Raw genomic sequence first — 20514 nt, 5'->3', positions numbered from 1 at the left:
CATGGTGGCAAAAATAGTGAAAAATCAAGTTTAACAAACAAGTGAACACTCAAACAAAAAATACATAGCTAGGCCCTTAAAGTGGCAACCTGAGATACTCAGGAGGGTAAAGCAAGGATCAGGCCTGCCTAGGGAGAGCATGGCTCAATAAATACTAAAGAGAGGCTAGGAGCTCAGAAAAACACAGACATAGCATGCTTAAGGCTCTGCACTCAAGGTTCAGACCAGCTGCTGCAGACTCGGGCCTGCAGTCATAACCAAGTTGGAGGCTGAGGTACAATGATCCCTTGAGCAAGTTGAAGGCCTGCCTGGCAACATAACCAGAATCAGTCTCCAAACGAAAGAAAAGAAGGGAGAGGGGGGAAAAAGAGAGAGGGACAGATCCTACTACTGCAAAGAAACTTCTGCAGTGGTAAAAATGTCCTCAAGACATACCAGGTAAACAGTAAACTGGAAAACTACCTCACAAACAAAACAAAACATAAGGAATTCAGACTTAGTTTAACTAAAAAAATACTCTGAGGCAAGAACCACATCTTAAGATTTGGAGAGTTGGCTCAGTGGTTAAGAGGTCTGTCTTTCCAAAGGATCCAGGTTCAGCTCCTAGCACCCATATGACAGTTCACAACTGTCTAACTCTAGTTCCTGAGGATCCGACACCCTCTTCTGACCTCCCTAGGCACCAGGTATGCACATGTGCACAGACATAGATGGAGGCAAAACATTCATACTTATAAAAATTCATTTTATTTTTATTTTATTCATATAAAAATTTGTGGTTTTAGCCGGGCGTGGTGGTGCACACCTTTAATCCCGGCACTTGGGAGGCAGAGACAGGCGGATTTCTGAGTTTGAGGCCAGCCTGGTCTACAGAGTGAGTTCCAGGACAGCCAGGGCTATACAGAGAAACCCTATCTCGAAAAACCAAAAGAAAAAAAAAATGTGTTTTCTTTCACATAATAAATGGAAAGTCACAGTACTTACCTTGATATCACTACCTGGCGTGGCACTAAGAGCCAAGATTCGAAAGTGAGTGGTGTATTTGACCAATTCTCTTACCACCTAAAAAAAAGAAGAAAAAAAAAAAAAAAACGGACTTTAATTTCATCTGCTCAATGTGAAAATAATAGTGGTTCAATTTAACAGGGCATTATGTCTGGTCTGTTACGGTTATTCCTCCATTGGTACAGTGATAGTCTGGTGTATGGAATGACCATCAATCATTTTATCCCATAAACAAATGATTTAGATTTAATAATATTCAAGCTGGATCTCGACTAATGCTCAACCATATTTAAGATATTTTTTTAAAACGATTAATTTATTTATGTAAATGAGTACATATCTGTATGTACACCTATATGACAGAAGAGGGCATCATATCCCAGGATAGATGGTTCGAGGCCAGCCTGGTCTACAAAGTGAGTGCCAGGACAGCCAGGGCTACACAGAAAAACCCTGTCTCGAAAAAACAACAAAAAAAAACAAAAAACAAAAAACAAAAAAAAAAACAAAAGAAAGACAGACAGACAGACAATTGTGGCTTACTCATGAGCAAGGCTGGCCACCCCACAATGATTGTTAATCAAGGTGACCCACAGACATATCCCTAGGCCCATTCCGTGGAGGCAGCTCCTCAGTTGAGGCCCCCTCTTCCCAGGTGACTCTGTGACAAGCTGACAAGAACTACCCAGCAGAGTGCTAGAGGTGACATCCTCGGATACTGTAGAAGGATGAAAAGCAAATGTGTAAGAATCTGAGGATTACAGTAAGTTCAAGGATAGTCTGAACCACACAAGCAAGATCTCATCTCTAAGTAAGCAAATAATAACAAAAAAATGTAAATAAAAGTAATTGGGGGTGGGGCTGACGCTCAGTAGTAGGCTATCTATCCAGTAGGCTGAGGGGCGAGTTTCATCTCTAGTACTTCAAGTTAAAATGGAATTGCTGTATGAGAACCAGGATTCAGGGGCTGGAGAGATGGCTCAGCAGTTAAGAGCACCTACTGCTCTTCCAGTAGTCCTGAGTTCGATTCCCAGAAAACACATGGTGGCTTACAACCATCTGAATAGGATCTGATGCCCTCTTCTGGTGTGTCTGAAGAGAGCGATGGTATACTCATATACATAAAATAAACAAATAAATCTATTAAAAAAAAGAGAGAGAGAACCAGGATTCAAAGCATTCGTTCAGACAATATCTTGGGCCAAGTAACCTGTGTTACATCCGCGTACATCTACCAAACTATCAAACATGGGAAGTGAGCTGGTGGGTTGCTCATAGCTATACTGCCAGCATTTGGAAGACCGAGGGAGAAGGACTGTTAAGAGTTTAAGACCAGCTAGGCACCTTTGATCCCAGCACTTGGGAGGCAGAGGCAGGCAGATCTCTGCATCTGAGGCCAGCCTGATCTACACAGGGAATTCCAGGACAGCTAGGGCTACACAGAGAAACCCTGTCACAATTCCCGACACCACTACCACCACCACCCCTCAACTACAACAACAACAAAAACAAAAGGTTAAGATCAGCCTGGGCTACCCTGTGCTTGTGTGCCTTTTGTCATTTGTATCTAGAATGATATAAGCCTGTGTGTTACTACTTAAGTCAACACATGTTCAATTGTATTTATTATTAAAAGTATAAGACTTACAGCTTTTGGAAAAAAAAGATTGTGATTGCCCACTGAGGAGCCTGTATCTGCACTCTGGTATGTCTCACTCTCTGAGACTCTTCTAAGAGAAGCCTACCTCTGCTGAATGCCTTCTATTAATCCTTGTACTGAAGCCTATATTCAAATATTTCTATTAAATCACAGCCTTGCTACCCTTTGAAAATAAAATACAAGCTAACTCTATAAATAAATTTCCAAGTGGTTGGAATAAAAAGTTTAAACTAGCTGGGCGGTGGTGGTGCACACCTTTAATCCCAGCACTTGGGAGGCAGAGGCAGGCGGATTTCTGAGTTTGAGGCCAGCCTGGTCTACAGAGTGAGTTCCAGGACAGCCAGAGCTATACAGAGAAACCCTGTTTTGGAAAAAAAAAGTTTAAACTATCTCTCAGGATGGGTGCAGTGATGAGTGATGTAATCCAGCACTGAGGAACAGGTGAGGCAGGAGCATCAGTAGTAGTTCCAGCTCAGCTTTGGCGTTCAAAGCCAGTTCTAGCTCAAATAATAAACAAACAAACAAAAAGAAAGAAAGAAACAATAATTAAATATTTTCCCAAATGTGATATATTTCCTAGATACAGCTAAAATGGTAATGGTAAGAAATTTAATTCTTGGGGCTGGAGAGATGGCTCGGTGGTTAAGAGCACTGATTGCTCTTCCAAAGTTCCTGAGTTCAAATTCCAGCAACCACATGGTGCACCACCTGTAATGAGATCTGACACCCTCTTCTGGTGCATCTGAAGACTTAGATATAATAATAAATAAATAAAAAAAAAAGAAATTTAATTCCTACTGGGCACAGTGGCTCATATGTTTAGTCCCAGCACTTGAAAGGTAGAGTCAGGGGCAGATTTCTCAGTTCAAAGCCAGCCTAGTCTAAAAAGTGAGTTCCAGGACAGCCAGAGCTACACAGAAAAATCCTATCTCGAAAAACTAAAATAAGTAAGTAAGTAAATAAATAAATAAATAATTCTCTCTAGGATAATACAGGGTAATACAGAAACAATATATATCATCTCCACAGAAACTACAAACTGCTAAACTGGCAGTGAAATCAAACCTTCTCTCTCTTGTATTCCCACTCTGTATCCTCTATCCTAATATCAGCTCCTACCTGTTTTCTATACTACAAAGTAGCTATACAAGCCTATACTGAGAGTTCAACATTCCAACTGATCTACCCCTCATTCCCTACCGCATAGAGGATCTGATACATCTCTAGTCACTGGCTACGATACACTTATAATGGTAGAGGCTGAGTCAGAAGCAATCCAAGTCAGAGGCCAACCTGGACTCGCAGGGAGACCCTATCTAAACAATGACAATAGCACAGATACCTTCAAACTGGACACATTTAAAAGGCTACTTTGGCTGCAGAGACAGCCCGGCAGTTAAGGGTGCACACTGCTCTTGCAGAGAACCTGGGTTCTCCCAAGTTGGCCACCTGGCACTCTAGCTCTACCGCCTATTCTGGACTCTGAAAGCACCTTCAGTCACAGGTGCCCAGACCCACCTACTCACATGCATATAGACACACAGCTAAAAGTAAATAAAAACAGTATTAAAAAGTGCCTTTATGACAAACACTCAGGTGGAGGAGATGATGGTACGCTGCTTAATAGAAGAGGCAATGAGAGGGACAATTCCATTTAGTGTAAGATAAGTAAATCTATGACCAAACTGCCTCTAGTAAGTATGTTGCATATGTTTATCACTCACACACACACATACATGTACACACGTACATGCACCTAAGACTGACAAGTGTTTGTCATCTTACCCCATCTTATTGCCATTGGTTGTCAATCCAAACATAGGCAGTGGATATCCACTTCCAAAACTGGGATCATTACTTCCACATATATTGTACTTTATTGCCTAAACTAAGACCAGGCTTATCTAAACATTATAACTACAGTCTTACCTACTTTAAGAAGGCTTACATACCAGGTATTCTATTTAAGGGGAGGACAATTGGACAGTTCATTGGGCTGGGCAGTGGTGGCGCACACCTTTAATCACAGCACTCCTGAGGCAGAGGCAGGTGGATTTCTGAGTTCGAGGCCAGCCTGGTCTACAAAGTGAGTTCCAGAACAGCCGGGGCTATATAGAGAAACCTTGTCTCAAAAAACAAACAAACAGACAGTTCATTGGAATGTTTCATTTTGGCTCTGTGTTAAAGAGAGCTGCTATGTAAGAATGAAGTTATAATGTCTTTAAATAATTCTTACAGAAGAGAATAAGTTATGAGGAGAAGCAAATTCTCTCTCTCTTTTTTTTTTTTTTTTTTGGTTTTTTGAGATAGGGTTTCTCTGTGTAGCCCTGGCTGTCCTGGAACTCACTCTGTTGACCAGGCTGGCCTCGAACTCAGAAATCCGCCTGCCTCTGCCTCCTGAATGCTGGGATTAAAGGCGTGCGCCACCACACCAGGTGGGAAGCAAATTCTTAAAGGTGAAATTCCTTACTGGGAAGGAAGGCAAGAAACACAACCTACATCTGACATTATCCAGGCATGATGGCACACACCTTTAATCTGGGCCACACCTTGTAGTGGGGACCTACATAAGGACATTGGAAGCAGATTCTCTCTTCTTTGTCTGCTTGCCTTGTGGACCTAAGCAACTGCTAGATCCTTGGACTTCCAGTCACAGCTGCAGCTGCCATTGTTTGGGAGTTGGACTGTAGACTGTAAGTTATCAACAAATTCCCTTACTACATAAAGACTACCCATAAGTTCTGTGACTCTAGAGAACCATGACTAATACTCTTGCTAAAATTAAGAAGATATCAGAGAGTTGAGTGTGGTAGCATATGCCTATCAGAGGCCTGAAGAGCTCTGAGAATTCAAGACCAGCCTGGTGAATTCCAGGCCAGCAACGCTACATAGAGAGATGCTGTCTCATAAAAGAAAAAAGAGAAAGAAAGAGGAAAAGAGAAAAGAAAAGGGGGGGAAAAGCAGCAAATACAGATCTAAATGGACAAGAGAGATTTCCCAGCACCCTCTGTTCTGACAGAGTGAACGCAAGGCGTTTATAATCACACTAGCAATAGTTCCCATCACTGAGACTTATTCCCCCAAGGCCCTTAAGAATTTATGCATCCTCTACAAACTAGCATTTGACAAAATGATTACCTGGCAGTAAGCATAGTTCCCAAGAGCCTTATGAGCTTCATCCACCACAAGACACTTTACGTGGGCGGCAGGAACAGCCCCTCTAGTAAGGTCATTTACCATGACCTGCGGTGTCAGGAAAAGAACTCTCCTGCTGGACCATATCTCCTTCCTGGTAACAGCTTGAGTGGAACCTGTGAACAAAAGTAACAGTGAAGCCGGGCGTGGTGGCGCAAGCCTTTTATCCCAGCACTCTGGAGGCAGAGGCAGGTGGATTTCTGAGTTAGAGGCCAGCCTGGTCTACAAAGTGAGTTCCAGGACATGTCGCCAGGGCTATACAGAGAAACCCTGTCTCGAACCACCCCCCTCTCCCCCCCACAAAAAAAAGTAACAGTGAAGCAGGATGTAGCGAAAGTTCCCTGTAACCCTAGGACTCTGGAGCTTAAGGTAGGACAACTGTAAGTTCAAGGCTAGCTCGCTCTATCTGGGGAGTTCCAGGCCAGCCAAGCCATACAGGAACACAAAACAGAAGAAACACACAGAGGGACAGAGAACACTCGGAAACTTCAGACCATCATTTATAGACTATAAATAAATAGTCTGGCCTACTTTTTGAATACATTCATGCTCTGGTACTCTACTTAAAGGAAGAAGGGCTGGACAATTGTAATGACACCTGGGAGCTCTGATGCAACCCAAGGGTCAAAGCTGTTATCTAAGACTGCAACTACAATGTCTTTAGGTAATAATGCCTATAGAAGAATGTAGAAGAGGAGGAGAAGGAGAAGATGATGATCTGAGGGGAAGCAAACTGTTCAACGGGGAAATCTTCCTGGGACTGATGCCAGAAATATGTTTAGCATTCCGCCCCGCCCCGCCCCACCCCCCACTCATATACAAATGTTTCAAAACACTGGCAATTTACAAGATACTTCTGAAGGTAACTAGAGAAAGTCTATGCATCAGACTGGGCTTTGCTACCGACAGACGACGTCTTATGGGAAAGAATGTAAGATGAACACATTTGCATTGAGTAATTCTGCTGGCATAGCTATGTCCACAAGAGCCAGCTTTTCCCAGGGATCCTAGTTTTTCTCAAGATACCTGTCATTTCAGCCATGTGAGACTGTGGAATACCCATTACGTGGAAGCAGGCTTCCATCTGCTGTGTTACCAGGGGCTTCGTGGGTGCCATGAAAACCACCTTGCCAGAAGGGAACCAGCGGTAGAAATTATACATGACCACGGCGGCAATGAAGGTCTTCCCCAGCCCGGTGGGCAGGCACACCAGGGTGTTGCAGAACAGCGCGCTCCGGGAGATGTCCAGCTGGTAGTCGCGCACGGGGCAATTGGTGGGGTAGATCCACAGGGCTCCCGCAGCCGCGCAGAAGCCGCCATCCCCGGGATCCAGCTGCCCCTCAGCCTCGTACGCCGCCACCAGCAGCACCTCGTCGTCCTCCTCCGGCAGCACCTCCGCCATCGCGGGCGAGCGCGGCTGGACGCATCCCGAGTCTCCGGAGCCCCGCACAAGGCTCGGCCCCCACGTCTGGAAGAGCGTTCTCTGCCGTCCGCTCATGGTGCCCAGCAGCAGCGGAGCTCCGCTGAGGAACCCGCCCGGACAGCAGCGCAACCGTCGCGACTCGGATGCCCATTAGTCTCGGGCCAGCGACCCAGTGGGTCCCGGGGGCGGGACTGCCGGGTTGAAGAACCGGCCGCGGATTTTGCGGCGGGAAGATGATTGGTTGCCACTCCGGAAACCTGCTAAAGCGCATGCGTATTGCGCGAAGTGTGTGACAGGCTTGGGGAGGTGTCTGGATTTAGCATTTTTGCAAGTTTTGGTGTGTTTTGTTTGTTTTCGTTTTGTTACCCTTCCCATCCCTCTAGCGGGCTTGAAGGCAATCTCAAACCTGGCGCGTTGGCTCTGGCCTGAGGTGGAGTCTGGAGAATCAGGTCAAGGTCATCCTTGACGACCAGAGTTTCCAGGCCAAGAGTAACATAAGTAAATAGAATGTAGTTTTTGCTGTGCTTTCAATGAGCTGTCACTGCTAACGAGATACTACTTACGGGGTTAAGATACATTACTTCGGGACCCCAGGGCAAGCATTCAGTCATCGTTTGTAACCGTAACATGATTGAAGCAAAGTAGAGATAAATAATATTTTTCTCCATCTATGCTGAGAAAATGCAGTCTTGTGTTATACAAATGGCTGTTTTAATGTTTTGTCTGTCTAAAGAATGTGCTCTGGCCCTGCATTCATTGAGAAACTAAAACAAATACATTTTTGTCATGGGATTTCTTTTTCTGTTTTCCTCCGTATGTTTTTGTTTCACACGGGTTCTTGCTCTGAGGCCCACTCTGGCCTGGAACTCTGCATGTAGCCTGCCTCATCTTGTAAGGGGCTATAAGGGCTCCTAAGTGCTACAGACATACACTTCATATCTTAACTCTCACATAATAATTACAGATATAGAGCAGTAAGTGTTCTTGCCCAGTTCTGTTAGTGATAGCTTTCTGCTTTTAGTCTTGGGTACCAGTACAAAATCGGTAAACATCTATTCCCTCGGTTACTGAAGCAAAGTACAAACACGCGAAGCTCCTGCTGTACATACACCACCCTCACTATCGGAAAGAGGTATTTCAAGTACACCGTAATTACATTGTTTTATTCAAGTTTCTAAATTTGTAGGCAAAGCTCTGTCGGGGGAGGTTTGCATTTAGTTTTGTGTCAATTGTTTGATGGGCAAGGACCAGGCCAATCCAGATAAGATTAGAGTAGAACTAGATAAAATGAGATTGAAACCCGAATGCTGTTATTTCCCTTAAACCGTTCACAATCTGTATTTTTAAAGACATAGTAAGCCGTAAATAATAAACCAGTGGTCGTGGTGAATGCCCAAAGAACGCCTCAGAAAGCGTCAAAATAAAGTTTGACATCATCACTGCATGCAGCTGGCCAAGCGACCTGCACAGATTTTCATTCTACTCAACAAGGCCCTCACAGCCCAGTCTTGACATCACCGTAGCTCATGACCCAATCCGGTTTAGGACCATGGCGGCCTGGCCCCGGAGTCCCCCGCAGGCCCCGTGCGGACAGAGAGTGGACAGAAGAAGCTCCCAGGCTCAGCAAAGCAGAAGCCCCGCCTCCTCGAGCGCCGCGCATGCGTAGAAAGTGTGGGCTGACTCCGAAAGGCGGAGGCCCCACCCCTAGAGCGTGGCGTAAACCCGGGCCACGCCCTGAGGGCGGGACCGCGCCGGATTGAGGCGGGCTGGCTCAGTGCAGCAGCAGCAGCGGGGGAAGATGGCGGCGGCTGTTCCGCAGCGTGCATGGACCGTGGAGCAGCTGCGCAGCGAGCAGCTGCCCAAGAAGGACATTATCAAGTTTCTGCAGGATCACGGTTCAGATTCGGTACCAAAGGCATCTGGGCGGCCAGGCCGGGGCGTCCCGGGGCAGCTTCACCCCCCTGGAAATGCCTTACATACCGGATTCCTCGGTGCCCCCGCCCTCGCTCTCTGTGGCCGGTGCTGGCCAGGCCTGAGCGGCCCGCGTGAGCTCCCACTCTCCCGCCCCTTGGGCCGCCCCAGATTCCGCGGGGTTCGGCCCTTATTTCCTAGGGCAGGCCCTGGAGCTGCGGCCGTAGATTTAAATCTCAGACAGGATCTGGGAGGGCCGAGGACCTGAGGAGAAGGACCCTGAAATGCTGGCGTCTGAGGCGGGGGCGAGGACTCGGGAGTGCATGCTGACCGGGCGCATAGTGCTGGCCACTGGGAAATGGGAGGGAGGGGTGTAAAGATGCGAGGGAGCCTCGTGTGCATCTAGTTTGTCTTACCCATGTACTAAATACCGAACTATGATCCGTGATTTTCAGAAACCCACATATTACTGTTTTAACTTTTTTTTGTTGTTGTTACAAATCTTTTACAAAATAACCTTAGGGGAATTAAATGTGAATTTTTAATACGGCGGGCTTCAGTTATTATAAGCACGCAGATTTGAAAAATTCTAGTTGTATAATGCAGCTTTCAGCCTTGTCTGCATCTTAGCCACCCATTTTGTAGTCACGGGTTATTTTGTTAGACTTTTGTCCTTCAGGAACGGTCGGTCATTCATTCCCACCCCCACCCCAGTCCCCTGACTCCTTAATCTTTTTGGAGGCAACATCTCATATAGCCCAGACAGGCCTAAAACTCCCATGTCCTTACCTTTATCTAGCAAGTGCTAGGAATAACAGCCCTGCTCCATCACGTCATGTTTCTTACCTCAGTTAAATTGTTTTGGGTTTTTTTTTTGGGGGGGGTGTGTTTTTTTGTTTTTTTCGAGACAGAGTTTCTCTGTATAGCCCTGGCTGTCCTGGAACTCACTCTGTAGACCAGGCTGGCCTCCAACTCAGAAATCCACCTGCCTCTGCCTCCCAAGTGCTGGGATTAAAGGTGCGCACCACCACTGCCCTGCCTCAGTGGTCATACATGATATGCATCTATCTACCATTTTAAAATAGAAGGTGCAGCCTAAATTAAGTTTTGCTACAGATTTTCAGATTCTAAAATGTCAAGATAGCGAGTGTTGTGTGATTCCAAAATATGAAAATGCATTTAGTGACATTTAAATGGGTATTTTCCAGTGATCATTCACATACTCATGCCTGTGTTTTTACAGTCCTGCCATTTCAGTTTAAAACGTTTCTGGGTTCTTTTGAAAAGATTGTATTTTTTGATTGAGATTGAGAACTCTCACGCTTCTCCAGGCGTCAGGATATGGTCCAGCCATATTTATGAAACGTGTAGTACACTGTAGAACTGTTTGAGTGAATATACAAGGGTGAAAGGAAAAGACCCCTTTGTGGATAGACCCACTTGCCATTTTAATGGGTATTCTCTTGAGCCATTATGATGTTCAGCAGTAGAGTTGGGCATTTAATACCTCAATACTGTACTTCTTTAAGCTGTCTTTAAACAGCTTATTTATCCCAATGTAGACTGTAAAGTTTTTAATTGTTTTTCTTCTTCTAGACTCTTTGGCGCCACTGACCTGACTTGGACCATTTCAAGAGACTTGGAACATATAACAGTTTTGTGATAATTTTTGTTCCCCAGTGATAGTCTCTTACCTAAATTAGTTGATGGTCATTATTTTTGTTACTCATAAACTATTAGATAGTTATATTTTAGGTATTTTTCTGGACTCTTTCAAAGAAATGGCAAGAGTGCTGAAGTAACTGATTGCTTCTATATAACCAACTTTTATCTCCTTTCGCCAGTCTTTTCTCATTTACAGTAGAGATCGTGGTGGTGCATGCCTTTAATTCCAGAGGCAGGAAGATCCGAGTTGCAGGTCAGCCTAGACTAACTACATAGTCAATTCTCGGCTGGCCAGGGTTACATATTGAGAGAGGAAAGAAGAGAAAAAGCAAAGGCAGAAAAGTGCAGTAGGGACTTTCTGTTGAAAGTTTCCAAAACTCTTAGCTGGAGGAGACAGCTTGAGAAAATAAGAAAATACAGTAAAGGAAGGAGACTAGAATAAAGGGCTGGAGGGGTGGCTCACAAGCATGATGTTATGATGTTCAGATGGCAGAACCACTCTGAAGCTGTAGGAGACTTCATGTGTATGCGCCTAGAATCACAGCGTTTTATGGGAAATGGGGACTAGAGAATCCCTGGAAGCTCTTAGGCCAGCTAGCCTGTAAGAGAGAACCTGTCTCAAGCTGGCTCAAACTTCCACATAGGGAATTCAGACTTGAACATAACATTTACACTTTTGGAGTGCCCATAGGCACTCACAAACATACAAGGGTTTTTTTTTGTTGTTGTTTTTGTTTTTTTAATTTTAACACACAAGATTTTGTACTGTCACCAGATTTTAAGATGAACACACTATGAATTGATTATTGATTTTGTTGTTGTTGCTTAATTTTTGCTTCTTGAGGCAGTCTTGCTTGTGAGCTCTTCATCCTGGCTCAGGCTTGGAGCTGCTTTGTTTTCACACTTATTTATATATTGGCTTAATGTGTGTGGACATGAGTGCCGTGACACTTGTGGAATTCAGAGGACAGTTTGTAAGAATCAGTTCTCTGGGTGTGCGTTCTGGGGATCAAATTCAGGTTTGTTAGGTAGGCCCTTACAATGTGACTATTATTCTACTTCAACTTTCTCTCATCACTCTTGATACACATGCTTCTACTAATCTTGTACAATAAGGAACCTGGTGCTTTTTAACTTTACTTTGTGTGTATGTGGTGGAGGGCTCAGAAGACAGCTTGCAGGAGCCTGTTTTCTCCTACCGTTCAGGACACATGGATTGAACCCAGGTCATCAGACTAAACATGAGTCTTTTGAAAAGCTTGATCCCAGACTAGGGTAAGAGCTAAGATTTTAGTCCAGATAATATGATGCCATAAGCCATACACTATCCTACTATCACCAGATAGTAGGTTGTAAGTGGGTCCTGGTAGCTATTCCCGACTTGGCTTGAGGCTTCCAAAGGCATGGCAAAAAGCATTCTATCAGAAGCAACTGTTTATAGTATTCTTAATGTCTAGATAATCTTTTCTGGGTATTCTGTAATGGGAGAAAGGTTAGAATGAATCTGTCTGCCATATATACTGTATAGTTGTAGCCCTTTAATACCTGATATTTTAAAATCAGCTTTTAAAGAATGAGATATAAAGTACAGTGTTTGTTTTATTTCTTCATTATTTCTATTAAAAATCACAGCAGCTAGCGCAAAAAGATTGTTTCTAAGTTTCTTGGTCTTGAGACAGGGTCTTACTATCTGACCAGACTGGTCTTGAATTCCTGAGCTGAAGGGATCCTCCTGTCTCAGACTATAATGAGACAGGGTCTCATGTACCTCAGCCTAGGCGTGCATTCACTATATACCTGGCCATGGCCTTGCTGCTTCTCAGTGCTGGGATTTTAGGTGTGCAAATGCAGTTGATGTGGTGTGTGGAATAGAGCCCAGTGGTTTGTGTGTATCAGTCAAGCACTCTACCTCCTGAGTTACAGCCTCAGCTCCAGAGTACATTTCTTATTTTAGATCCTTTCTACTTGAGGGAAAATGATTGAACTAATCAGCTTTTTTCTTTGTAGTTTCTTGCAGAGCATAAATTACTGGGAAACATAAAAAATGTAGCCAAGACTGCTAATAAGGACCATTTGGTTAATGCCTATAATCATCTTTTTGAAAGTAAGGTAAGTGATCATATCCTATTAAAAGAATTTCATTTAGAAATTTTATTTCTACACACAAATTTTAACTGCAGTTTTCTTTTTGAAGAGTGAGGTTTTTCCACCCATAGTTTTTCTTAGCTGTGATCATAATTGGGCTTTGTCATATCAAGCAAGGTTAATTTAAAACATGGTTCAGTGTTTGGGTTATTTTTATAGGAACCATTTTTTTGTTGTTTTTGTTTGTTTGTTTTTTAATTTCCTAGTGTTATAAATTGAAACAAAATCTTTTTTCTTTCTTTTTTTGGTTTTTGGTTTTTCCAGACAGGGTTTCTTTGTGTAGACCAGGCTCGCCTCGAACTCAGAAATCAGACTACTTCTGCCTCCCAAGTGCTGGGATTGAAGGCATGTGCCACCACTGCCTTGCAAATTCTTAGGTCATAAATCCATTAAGTCAGTTGGCATTCTCTACATTGTTATAATATGTTGTTAAAGAATATATTGGTTTGGGTAGCCTTTAAGAAAAATAGATTTTTAAAACATTTTTAACATTTGTTTACTCTAAAGCAGTCATCATCTTCAAGAACATTTTTATGGAATGATCTATGAGTGTACACATCTCTTATCTGAGTTGCTTGTCTGAAGGTCATGACACTTGTTTAGGATTTTTACCATGCAGTGGTTTAAGGGTCATGATTTATTCACTTTCTATTTAAATCAGCAATATCTTTGTGTTCAGGCGATCCCCTTGGGTAGTGGGCTTTGTTCCACTCCTTGATCAGTGTCTTCATTGTGCAGATGCTCATTTCCTGAAAGGGAATGCTAGATACTCCTCCTAGTTATTAGCTTGTCCTCAGTATTCATCTTAGAATGTTTTTTTTACAGCGTTTCAAGGGTACTGAAACTACAAGTAAAGTGTCTGACCAGGTGAAGAATGTGAAGCTTAGTGACGATAAACCCAAAGACTCCAAGTCTGAAGAGACTCTTGATGAGGTCTGTATATAATATATTTTACCTTTCTCTTCTGTTTTTCTTCTATATGTAGTAGTAGGGTTGGACTTAGCCCTCATGAAAGGTAGATAGGGGTTATGCCATTAAACTAATGCAAGTACTTGTTTCAGTTTTGAGAAGGGCTTCACTAAGTTGTACAGGCTGGCCTCCATCACCTGACTAGCAGTCATTAAAAGCCTGATAACCCCCACCCCCAAGCCCACCTAACATTTGCTTTAAATCTCTATAAATAAACTGAGGCATGGCTGAATATAGCCACGTTTTTAGAACTAAGCTGTGATTTGGACTACAGTGACTCTCCCTATTCTTAGTATAGAAATAAAACAAAGAGCTAGCTAGGAGCTTCTGGCTAAAGCTCCCAAGGTTTCTGGACTATTTTAAGAACCCGATTCCGTAGCCAAGTCAGGGTGAATTAAAGAAACTTCCTTTAAGATATTATTAGCCTTTGTAATGAATATAGTGTGCCTAGCTATGGAAAATAGTCCACAACTGGTTTTAAGTTATGAGTTCATGATTAATTGTTCTCAACCCAAGTTTTATGTTATTGTATAAAGCTTGAAGAATCTGGTAAAGTCTTTGGAGGGGGGTTGTTTGTTGGTGAGATATGATTTTACTTGTAGTCTAGGTTGGCTTCAAACTCTTCATCTTTGTGCCTCAACCAATGCAAGATCCAGCTGTAAGCAGTCAGTATCAATCTTTAAAGCATTTGGGTATGTTTTCACAGAGTGTAAGTTAAGGTGTATCGAAGTTAGTTAAGGTGTAGTTAAGTCAGAGAGCCGGTTACTTTTTTAGAATTTTTTTCCTATTGGTCAGAAGCACAAATTTTATGTTTGTAGGTATGTACACATAAAGCAGTTTGGATGAATTTATTGTAAGGCAAGATAGATAGCATATTGCTAAAGAGTTTAGAAAAAAGGTGCTGGTACATATTTTTAACCCAACACTCAGGAGGCAGAGGAAAGCAGATCTCTGTGACTTCGAGGCCAGCCTGGTCTACATAGTGAGTACCAAGGCAGTAAGAGGCTATGTAAGTCATACCTTGGCCCCCCAAAATTTGTATAGAAAGATTTTTCTAGTAAAAATACAACTTCCTAAGAGCCAGAAGCAATTCAAAGAATCTTAAAGGATAATTTTTAAGCCCTGTAGCTTTCGACATTTAAGTATTTAAGAATACTTAAATTCTCCTTTTATTTCTCCTGTATAGAAATAAAACTCCGGGGGTGGGGAAGAAAGAAAAAGCAAGCTCTTGTTTTGTTAAGTTGGGAATATTGAAGTCAAAAATACATTCTCTCCTTTCTAGATTTCTCCCTTACTGATCCTGTACCCATCTCTGTTATTTCTATGCTTGTACTTTGGAACAACAGGAAAAATAGTGAAGAAATGAAGCAGACAGTGCTTATTAGATCTGGTCTAAATTCATGTGAAGTTGATCAATTCTTGGCCAAAGTCACATTATTTTCAAAATCAAAATGCAATTTATTGCTCTCATGGGTACTTAGTGGCTAACAGGATATTTTTCTTTTGTATATGTCATCTTGTAACTGACTGGCCTGAAACTCGGTATGTATATTAGGCTGGCCTTGAATTTACAATCTGCTGTCTGTCTCTTTGAGTGTTAGGATTAAAGGTGTCCTGGGTCCATCTAAGATTCTTTAGTAGTCATATTCAGGTTGTGGATGGAGGCAGTATAACTATTAATTTTCATAAGCTAGGATGAAAAAAATCTAGTAATACAATTATTGGTGCCAGTACAACTCAAATTTGTGTGTATGTGTGTGTGTGTCAGGGGTTATAATACCTTATTAATGTAATAGAAGTTTTCTGAGAATTGGAATGACAATCTTGCCATAAGAATTTCCTAAGAAGCTCTAAGTTATATGGCTTTCAGTTATAGCCTTGTGTTTAAATAGTATTCTCATCGTTTGGTTGACAGTGTCTTATAGACGTTGGCTACTGATATTTTATCACTCTGATCTTTGAGAATGTTTCTGTCATCTTTTAAAAAGAACATAAATAACTATATGCATTTATTTTTAGGGTCCACCAAAATACACAAAATCTATTCTAAAAAAGGGAGATAAAACCAACTTTCCTAAAAAGGGGGATGTTGTTCACTGCTGGTATACTGGGACACTCCCAGATGGGACTGTTTTTGATACTAACATTCAAACAAGTAAGTGTTAACTTTTGTGCAGTAGACAGATGGCATTCTTTTTCTTTGCTTTTCTTTTCCTTGATGTCGTTTGTACCAAGATTTTCTTGGCAGTATTCTACCATTCATAGGTTGCTGGCTGGCTAATCTTGATTATTTGGCAAGCAAGGGATGAGGAACTTGCAAGCTTTGTCTGTTTTAGATCTTTTGAAATTGTTAGAGATTTGGTTTAGCTGTGAGCCGTAGTGCTCCAAGTGGAAGTGGTATCCTCTGCACACCTGGTGGTATTTTTGTGGCCATGATTGAGAGAGGTCAGTGCTCTCTGCCTGCTTTGTTTGCCAGTAGTCCACCCCTCAACTACTCAGCTCCGCAGGAGTGAGGAACTTGTTCCTATGAACAAAAGCATTAATAATATGCATACAATCACCTCTTGAAGGTTCCCCCAAACTGTCAACATTGGGGACCAAGCCTCAGTATCAAGTTAGTAAGGAAAAATGACATTCAGACCTAGCAGTGCTTCAGAATGCTTTAGGATTTTAATATAAAAGAGAAAAAATGAGCTGGGTGTGGTAGCTCATAGCCTTAATCCCAGCACTCTGGAAACAAAAGGCAGAAATTCACTGCAAATTCAGGGACTATGCCAGCTACACAGTGAGCCTCTACCTCAATGGAAGAAAGAAGGTAACAGAGCATGTTATTTAGTGGTTCTCTGCTTTCCTGTGTTACCCTTGAGGTGTGCAGCTATAGGTATACATAAAGTATCATAAAACATACTTCAAACACGCTTTAAAATTATTTTGTAACTTGACTGTGTAGTTCTTAAGTGCCTAACATTACAGTTTAGAAGGTAATTAAAAAGAAAATCTGTTTTGCAGGTTCAAAGAAGAAGAAAAATGCCAAGCCTTTAAGTTTTAAGGTCGGAGTAGGCAAGGTTATCAGAGGAGTAAGTAAAGATGGCAAATGAGTATATAGGTTTTCTAAATACGTGCCATTTGTGTTGTAAGGCTGTAAAAAGTTTGGATTGTGGGGAAGGGGAGCAGCTTTGCGATGGCACACTTGCCTACCATGTGAAAGGTCCTACCTAGGTTAGATTCTAAATGCATCTTAAGTATTATTCTGTAGCTATGAAGAAACACCATGACCAAGACAACACTTTTTGCATAGTTCATGAACCTCATAGCCAAGAGCATAGGGGCTGAAATAGTTAAAATTTTTACATCCTGATCGGCAGGTACCAGGTACCTGCCTGTGGCCTAGGCTTCTGAAACCTCAGCGACCAACCACCTCCAGCAATGCCTCTAAACAAGGCCACACTTTTTAAGTGATTTTTTCAATTTTATGTACATTGGTATATGTTCCTGTGAAGGTGTTGAATGCCCTGGAGCTCGATTTAGTTGTGAGCTGCCATGTGGCTGCTGGGAACTGAACCAGGATCCTTTGAGAGAGTAGTCAACTCAGCTCTTAACCACTGAGCCATCTCTTCAGCCCCCCCCCATCCCCCCCCCTTTTTTTTTGGGGGGGGGTTCTGAGACAGGGTTTCTCTGTGTAGCCCTGGCTGTCCTGGAACTCACTTTGTAGACCAGGCTGGCCCCAAACTCAGAAATCCGCCCATGTCTGCCTCCCACAAAAACATTTTTTAAAATCCAAGAATTAGGATTGGTGATACAGTAAAAATAATCTTTGAAGTCAGACAGATATCATATTATCCTTGCTGGCTGATCTGGTACTAGTTTTCCATGTGTCATTTTCCTCATCTATAAAATAAGAATCCTGGGTCTGGCATGCTGGCTCATACCTAGCACTCTATAGGCAGATGTAGATAAGTTCCAGCACTCCCAAGGCCACAGAGACCCTGTCTGAAATAAGACAATTACTTACAAACCCCAAAGGTATAAGCTGAGTATAATTTGATATAATAGGGACTCATATATTTATGCCAATATATAGTACCTTATAGTTTTTCTTTGTAAGGTAATGTGACTGAAAACAGCCTTTCACATTTAGGCTTCTTATAAAACATTATATAGCTATGTCACATATAATGAAAACATCTATTCCACTGAAATACTTGTAGGAACAGGAATTATTTCTTATTTCTAAAATCAGCATGCTTTTGTTTGCACAAGCATATGGAAAATAAATCTTAAGGATGTTAGACTTAGGATTAACTATTATTACAATGTACTGAAGAAATTAGAAATTGTGCTGAAAATTTCCTCAAATTTTCATGTTAGAGACTACCCATTGTTCAAATTGTAGCTCCCCAGACATCCAAAATGTTATAACTAAAATGCTTACTTAATGTAGCTATAAAAATGACAGACTGAGCCGGGCATGGTGGTGCACGCCTTTAATCCCAGCACTCGAGGCAGAGGCAGGCGAATTTCTGAGTTCTAGGCCAGCCTGGTGAGTTCCAGGACAGCCAGAGCGATACAGAGAAACCTTGTCTTGAAAAACAAAACAAAATACCAAAAGACAAACAAACAAAACAACAACAACAAAAAAAAAAGAGACTGCTTTCTCTATGCCTAAGATTCCTGTGTAGGACCCAAAACAATGCAAAATACCAAGTAAAGGTTTTAGATGAGGATGTAGCTTGACTGACAAGTGCAAGGTTTGATCTCTAACTCAACAAGGCAAAAAAGAAAAAAGGCTGAATGGAGCCTTTAACAAGGAGTACAAGCCAGGGTTACATAGATACATCAGGGTCTGTCTCAACACACATAAATATTTTGTGTTTTATATATGCTGTGTATGGTTATCCATAAAGGTTAAAAGAGGGTTTTTCAGGAGGAGCTGTCTGATGTGGGTTGTGAGAACTGAAGTCATCTCCAAGTCCCCATAACTTCTGAGCCATCTCCAGCCCCCAACAGAATTAAAAAAAAAATTAGGTATATTTGTTGTTCTTTGTTACATGATTTTTGAAACATGCCATAACTTATTTTGGTTTTAGTGGGATGAAGCGCTCTTGACTATGAGTAAAGGAGAAAAGGCTCGACTGGAGATTGAACCAGAATGGGCCTATGGAAAGAAAGGACAGCCCGATGCCAAGTATCCTTTTCCTTTATAGCACACACCCTCCCCACCCAAGTTTGCCACCAAGCCTTGTAACCTGAATTCTTGGATTCAAGATTCTTATGCCCACAAGTTGTTGGACCTCCGTTGGTATGTTGTGGGTATGTATGTGCTCACAGAAGCAAGCCAACAAACCAAGACTCCTTTCCAGATAGTCTTCCTGATGTGGAGAATACCCTTTGCCCCCCTGCTCAGGACACTGACTAGAACCATCTAGTATGGTTTTCTGTCAATGCACAATAGTCAGACCTTGTCTTGCTCTTACAATTAGAGAAATCAAAAACTTAGAAATGAAAGTTTACCACGTGTAAGTGAAGGAGACCACAGGACAAATAATGTTAGTAAGCATTTATTAAGGATTACAGTATTTGTATGATAGGGCCCAGTTTGTCAACATTTACAAAACGCAGAAAGGCAATGATTCTAGACCATTTTAGAGTAAATTGATCTAGTAGTTAATTGGAAAGGTGATTCCATTCTTGTTTGCCCAATTAGTTTTGATACTGTAATTTATAGATGATAAGGTGTGAGGTTTGGGATTGGTCATCCTCCTTGTAGTCTTCAAAATGTTAAATTCATCTCATGTGAAATCATGAAGAAAGCCTTCTCACCTTTTGTTTCTTAGAATTTGTACAGACCAGGTTGTCCTCAGGTCCGCCTCTGCCTTCTGAGTGCTGGGATTTAAAACTGCACCACCAAGCACACCTAAACTTGTCTTTTAATTCTGCCAACATATAGGTTTTGAATACAGTGCAACCTTCATAAGATACTGGCTAATTTGGTAGCATTAGTGAGGTATTGATTATCAAGTATACTTTTAAGAAACTCAAGCTAGTCTGAGTCAAATACAAAACTGTCCTCTTAAATCTACTGGCATAATCTCTGGCTTACCTTAGATCTTTTAATTCTGTCTCTACCACATATAATCTGGTTTTTCAACTCTTAATATTATGCACTTTTCAAGTTTTCCTTGACCTTTTCCCACAGAATTCCACCAAACACCAAGCTCATTTTTGAAGTGGAATTAGTAGATATTGACTGAAACCAGTACTTCAGATCGGACATCAGCAAACATAAAAATGAGCTGTGGCTAATTAGAGCTTGTAAGGGAAGAGTCAACTGGAAAATTTAGAAACATAATCCCTTTAAGTCTCAGATATTTTCCTACGGCTATGTAAAGTATTCAAGAGAGCTGCTTTCCTTTTACCTCCTAATCTAAAAGGCTCAATAAAAATGTCATGGATTGTCTTGACTTATTTATTCTGTGTTCTGTATTCTAATTAGATAAAAACTAGTGACTCTGTCCAAAGAGTTGAGGTGCTAATCAAGGTG

General features: G+C 42.0%; 2 protein-coding genes across 5 annotated transcripts in view; one reads left to right on the top strand and one right to left on the bottom strand.

The window, feature by feature from the left end:
* Positions 1-7460, bottom strand: part of Fancm (FA complementation group M) — a 58317-nt gene extending 50857 nt beyond the window's left edge. For all 4 annotated transcript variants that reach the window (XM_021179626.3, XM_029484735.2, XM_085830391.1 and 1 more), the window contains exons 1-3: positions 6887-7460; positions 5804-5976; positions 985-1062 (exon numbers count right to left, since the gene is read on the bottom strand). In XM_021179626.3, the coding sequence (XP_021035285.1) occupies positions 985-1062; positions 5804-5976; positions 6887-7358 (723 nt within the window). In that variant the 5' untranslated portion in view covers positions 7359-7460. The remainder of the gene's footprint in view (positions 1-984; positions 1063-5803; positions 5977-6886) is intronic.
* Positions 7461-9028: 1568 nt separating this feature from the next.
* Positions 9029-20434, top strand: Fkbp3 (FKBP prolyl isomerase 3). Its single transcript, XM_021178957.3, has 7 exons — positions 9029-9189; positions 12867-12968; positions 13830-13937; positions 15993-16128; positions 16983-17050; positions 19061-19158; positions 20170-20434. Exons 1-7 carry the CDS (start codon positions 9082-9084, stop codon positions 20222-20224), a joined length of 675 nt encoding a protein of 224 aa, XP_021034616.1. The 5' UTR covers positions 9029-9081; the 3' UTR covers positions 20225-20434.
* Positions 20435-20514: the final 80 nt, after the last annotated feature.

This window comes from Mus caroli, unplaced genomic scaffold (assembly GCF_978045245.1).
Source record: "Mus caroli unplaced genomic scaffold, Mus_caroli_1 scaffold_14, whole genome shotgun sequence".
Lineage (NCBI taxonomy): Eukaryota > Metazoa > Chordata > Mammalia > Rodentia > Muridae > Mus > Mus caroli.
This window is presented reverse-complemented; position numbering and strand designations above follow the sequence as displayed.

What these genes read in the sequence shown, in the direction of transcription:
- Fkbp3 (XM_021178957.3), top strand. Translation starts at nt 9,082, where the DNA reads ATGGCGGCGGCTGTTCCGCAGCGTGCATGGACCGTGGAGCAGCTGCGC. An exon ending in CTGAAGAGACTCTTGATGAG is followed by an intron (nt 13,938 to 15,992) that starts GTCTGTATATAA and finishes ATTTATTTTTAG; the next exon opens with GGTCCACCAAAATACACAAA. An exon ending in TGATACTAACATTCAAACAA is followed by an intron (nt 16,129 to 16,982) that starts GTAAGTGTTAAC and finishes TCTGTTTTGCAG; the next exon opens with GTTCAAAGAAGAAGAAAAAT.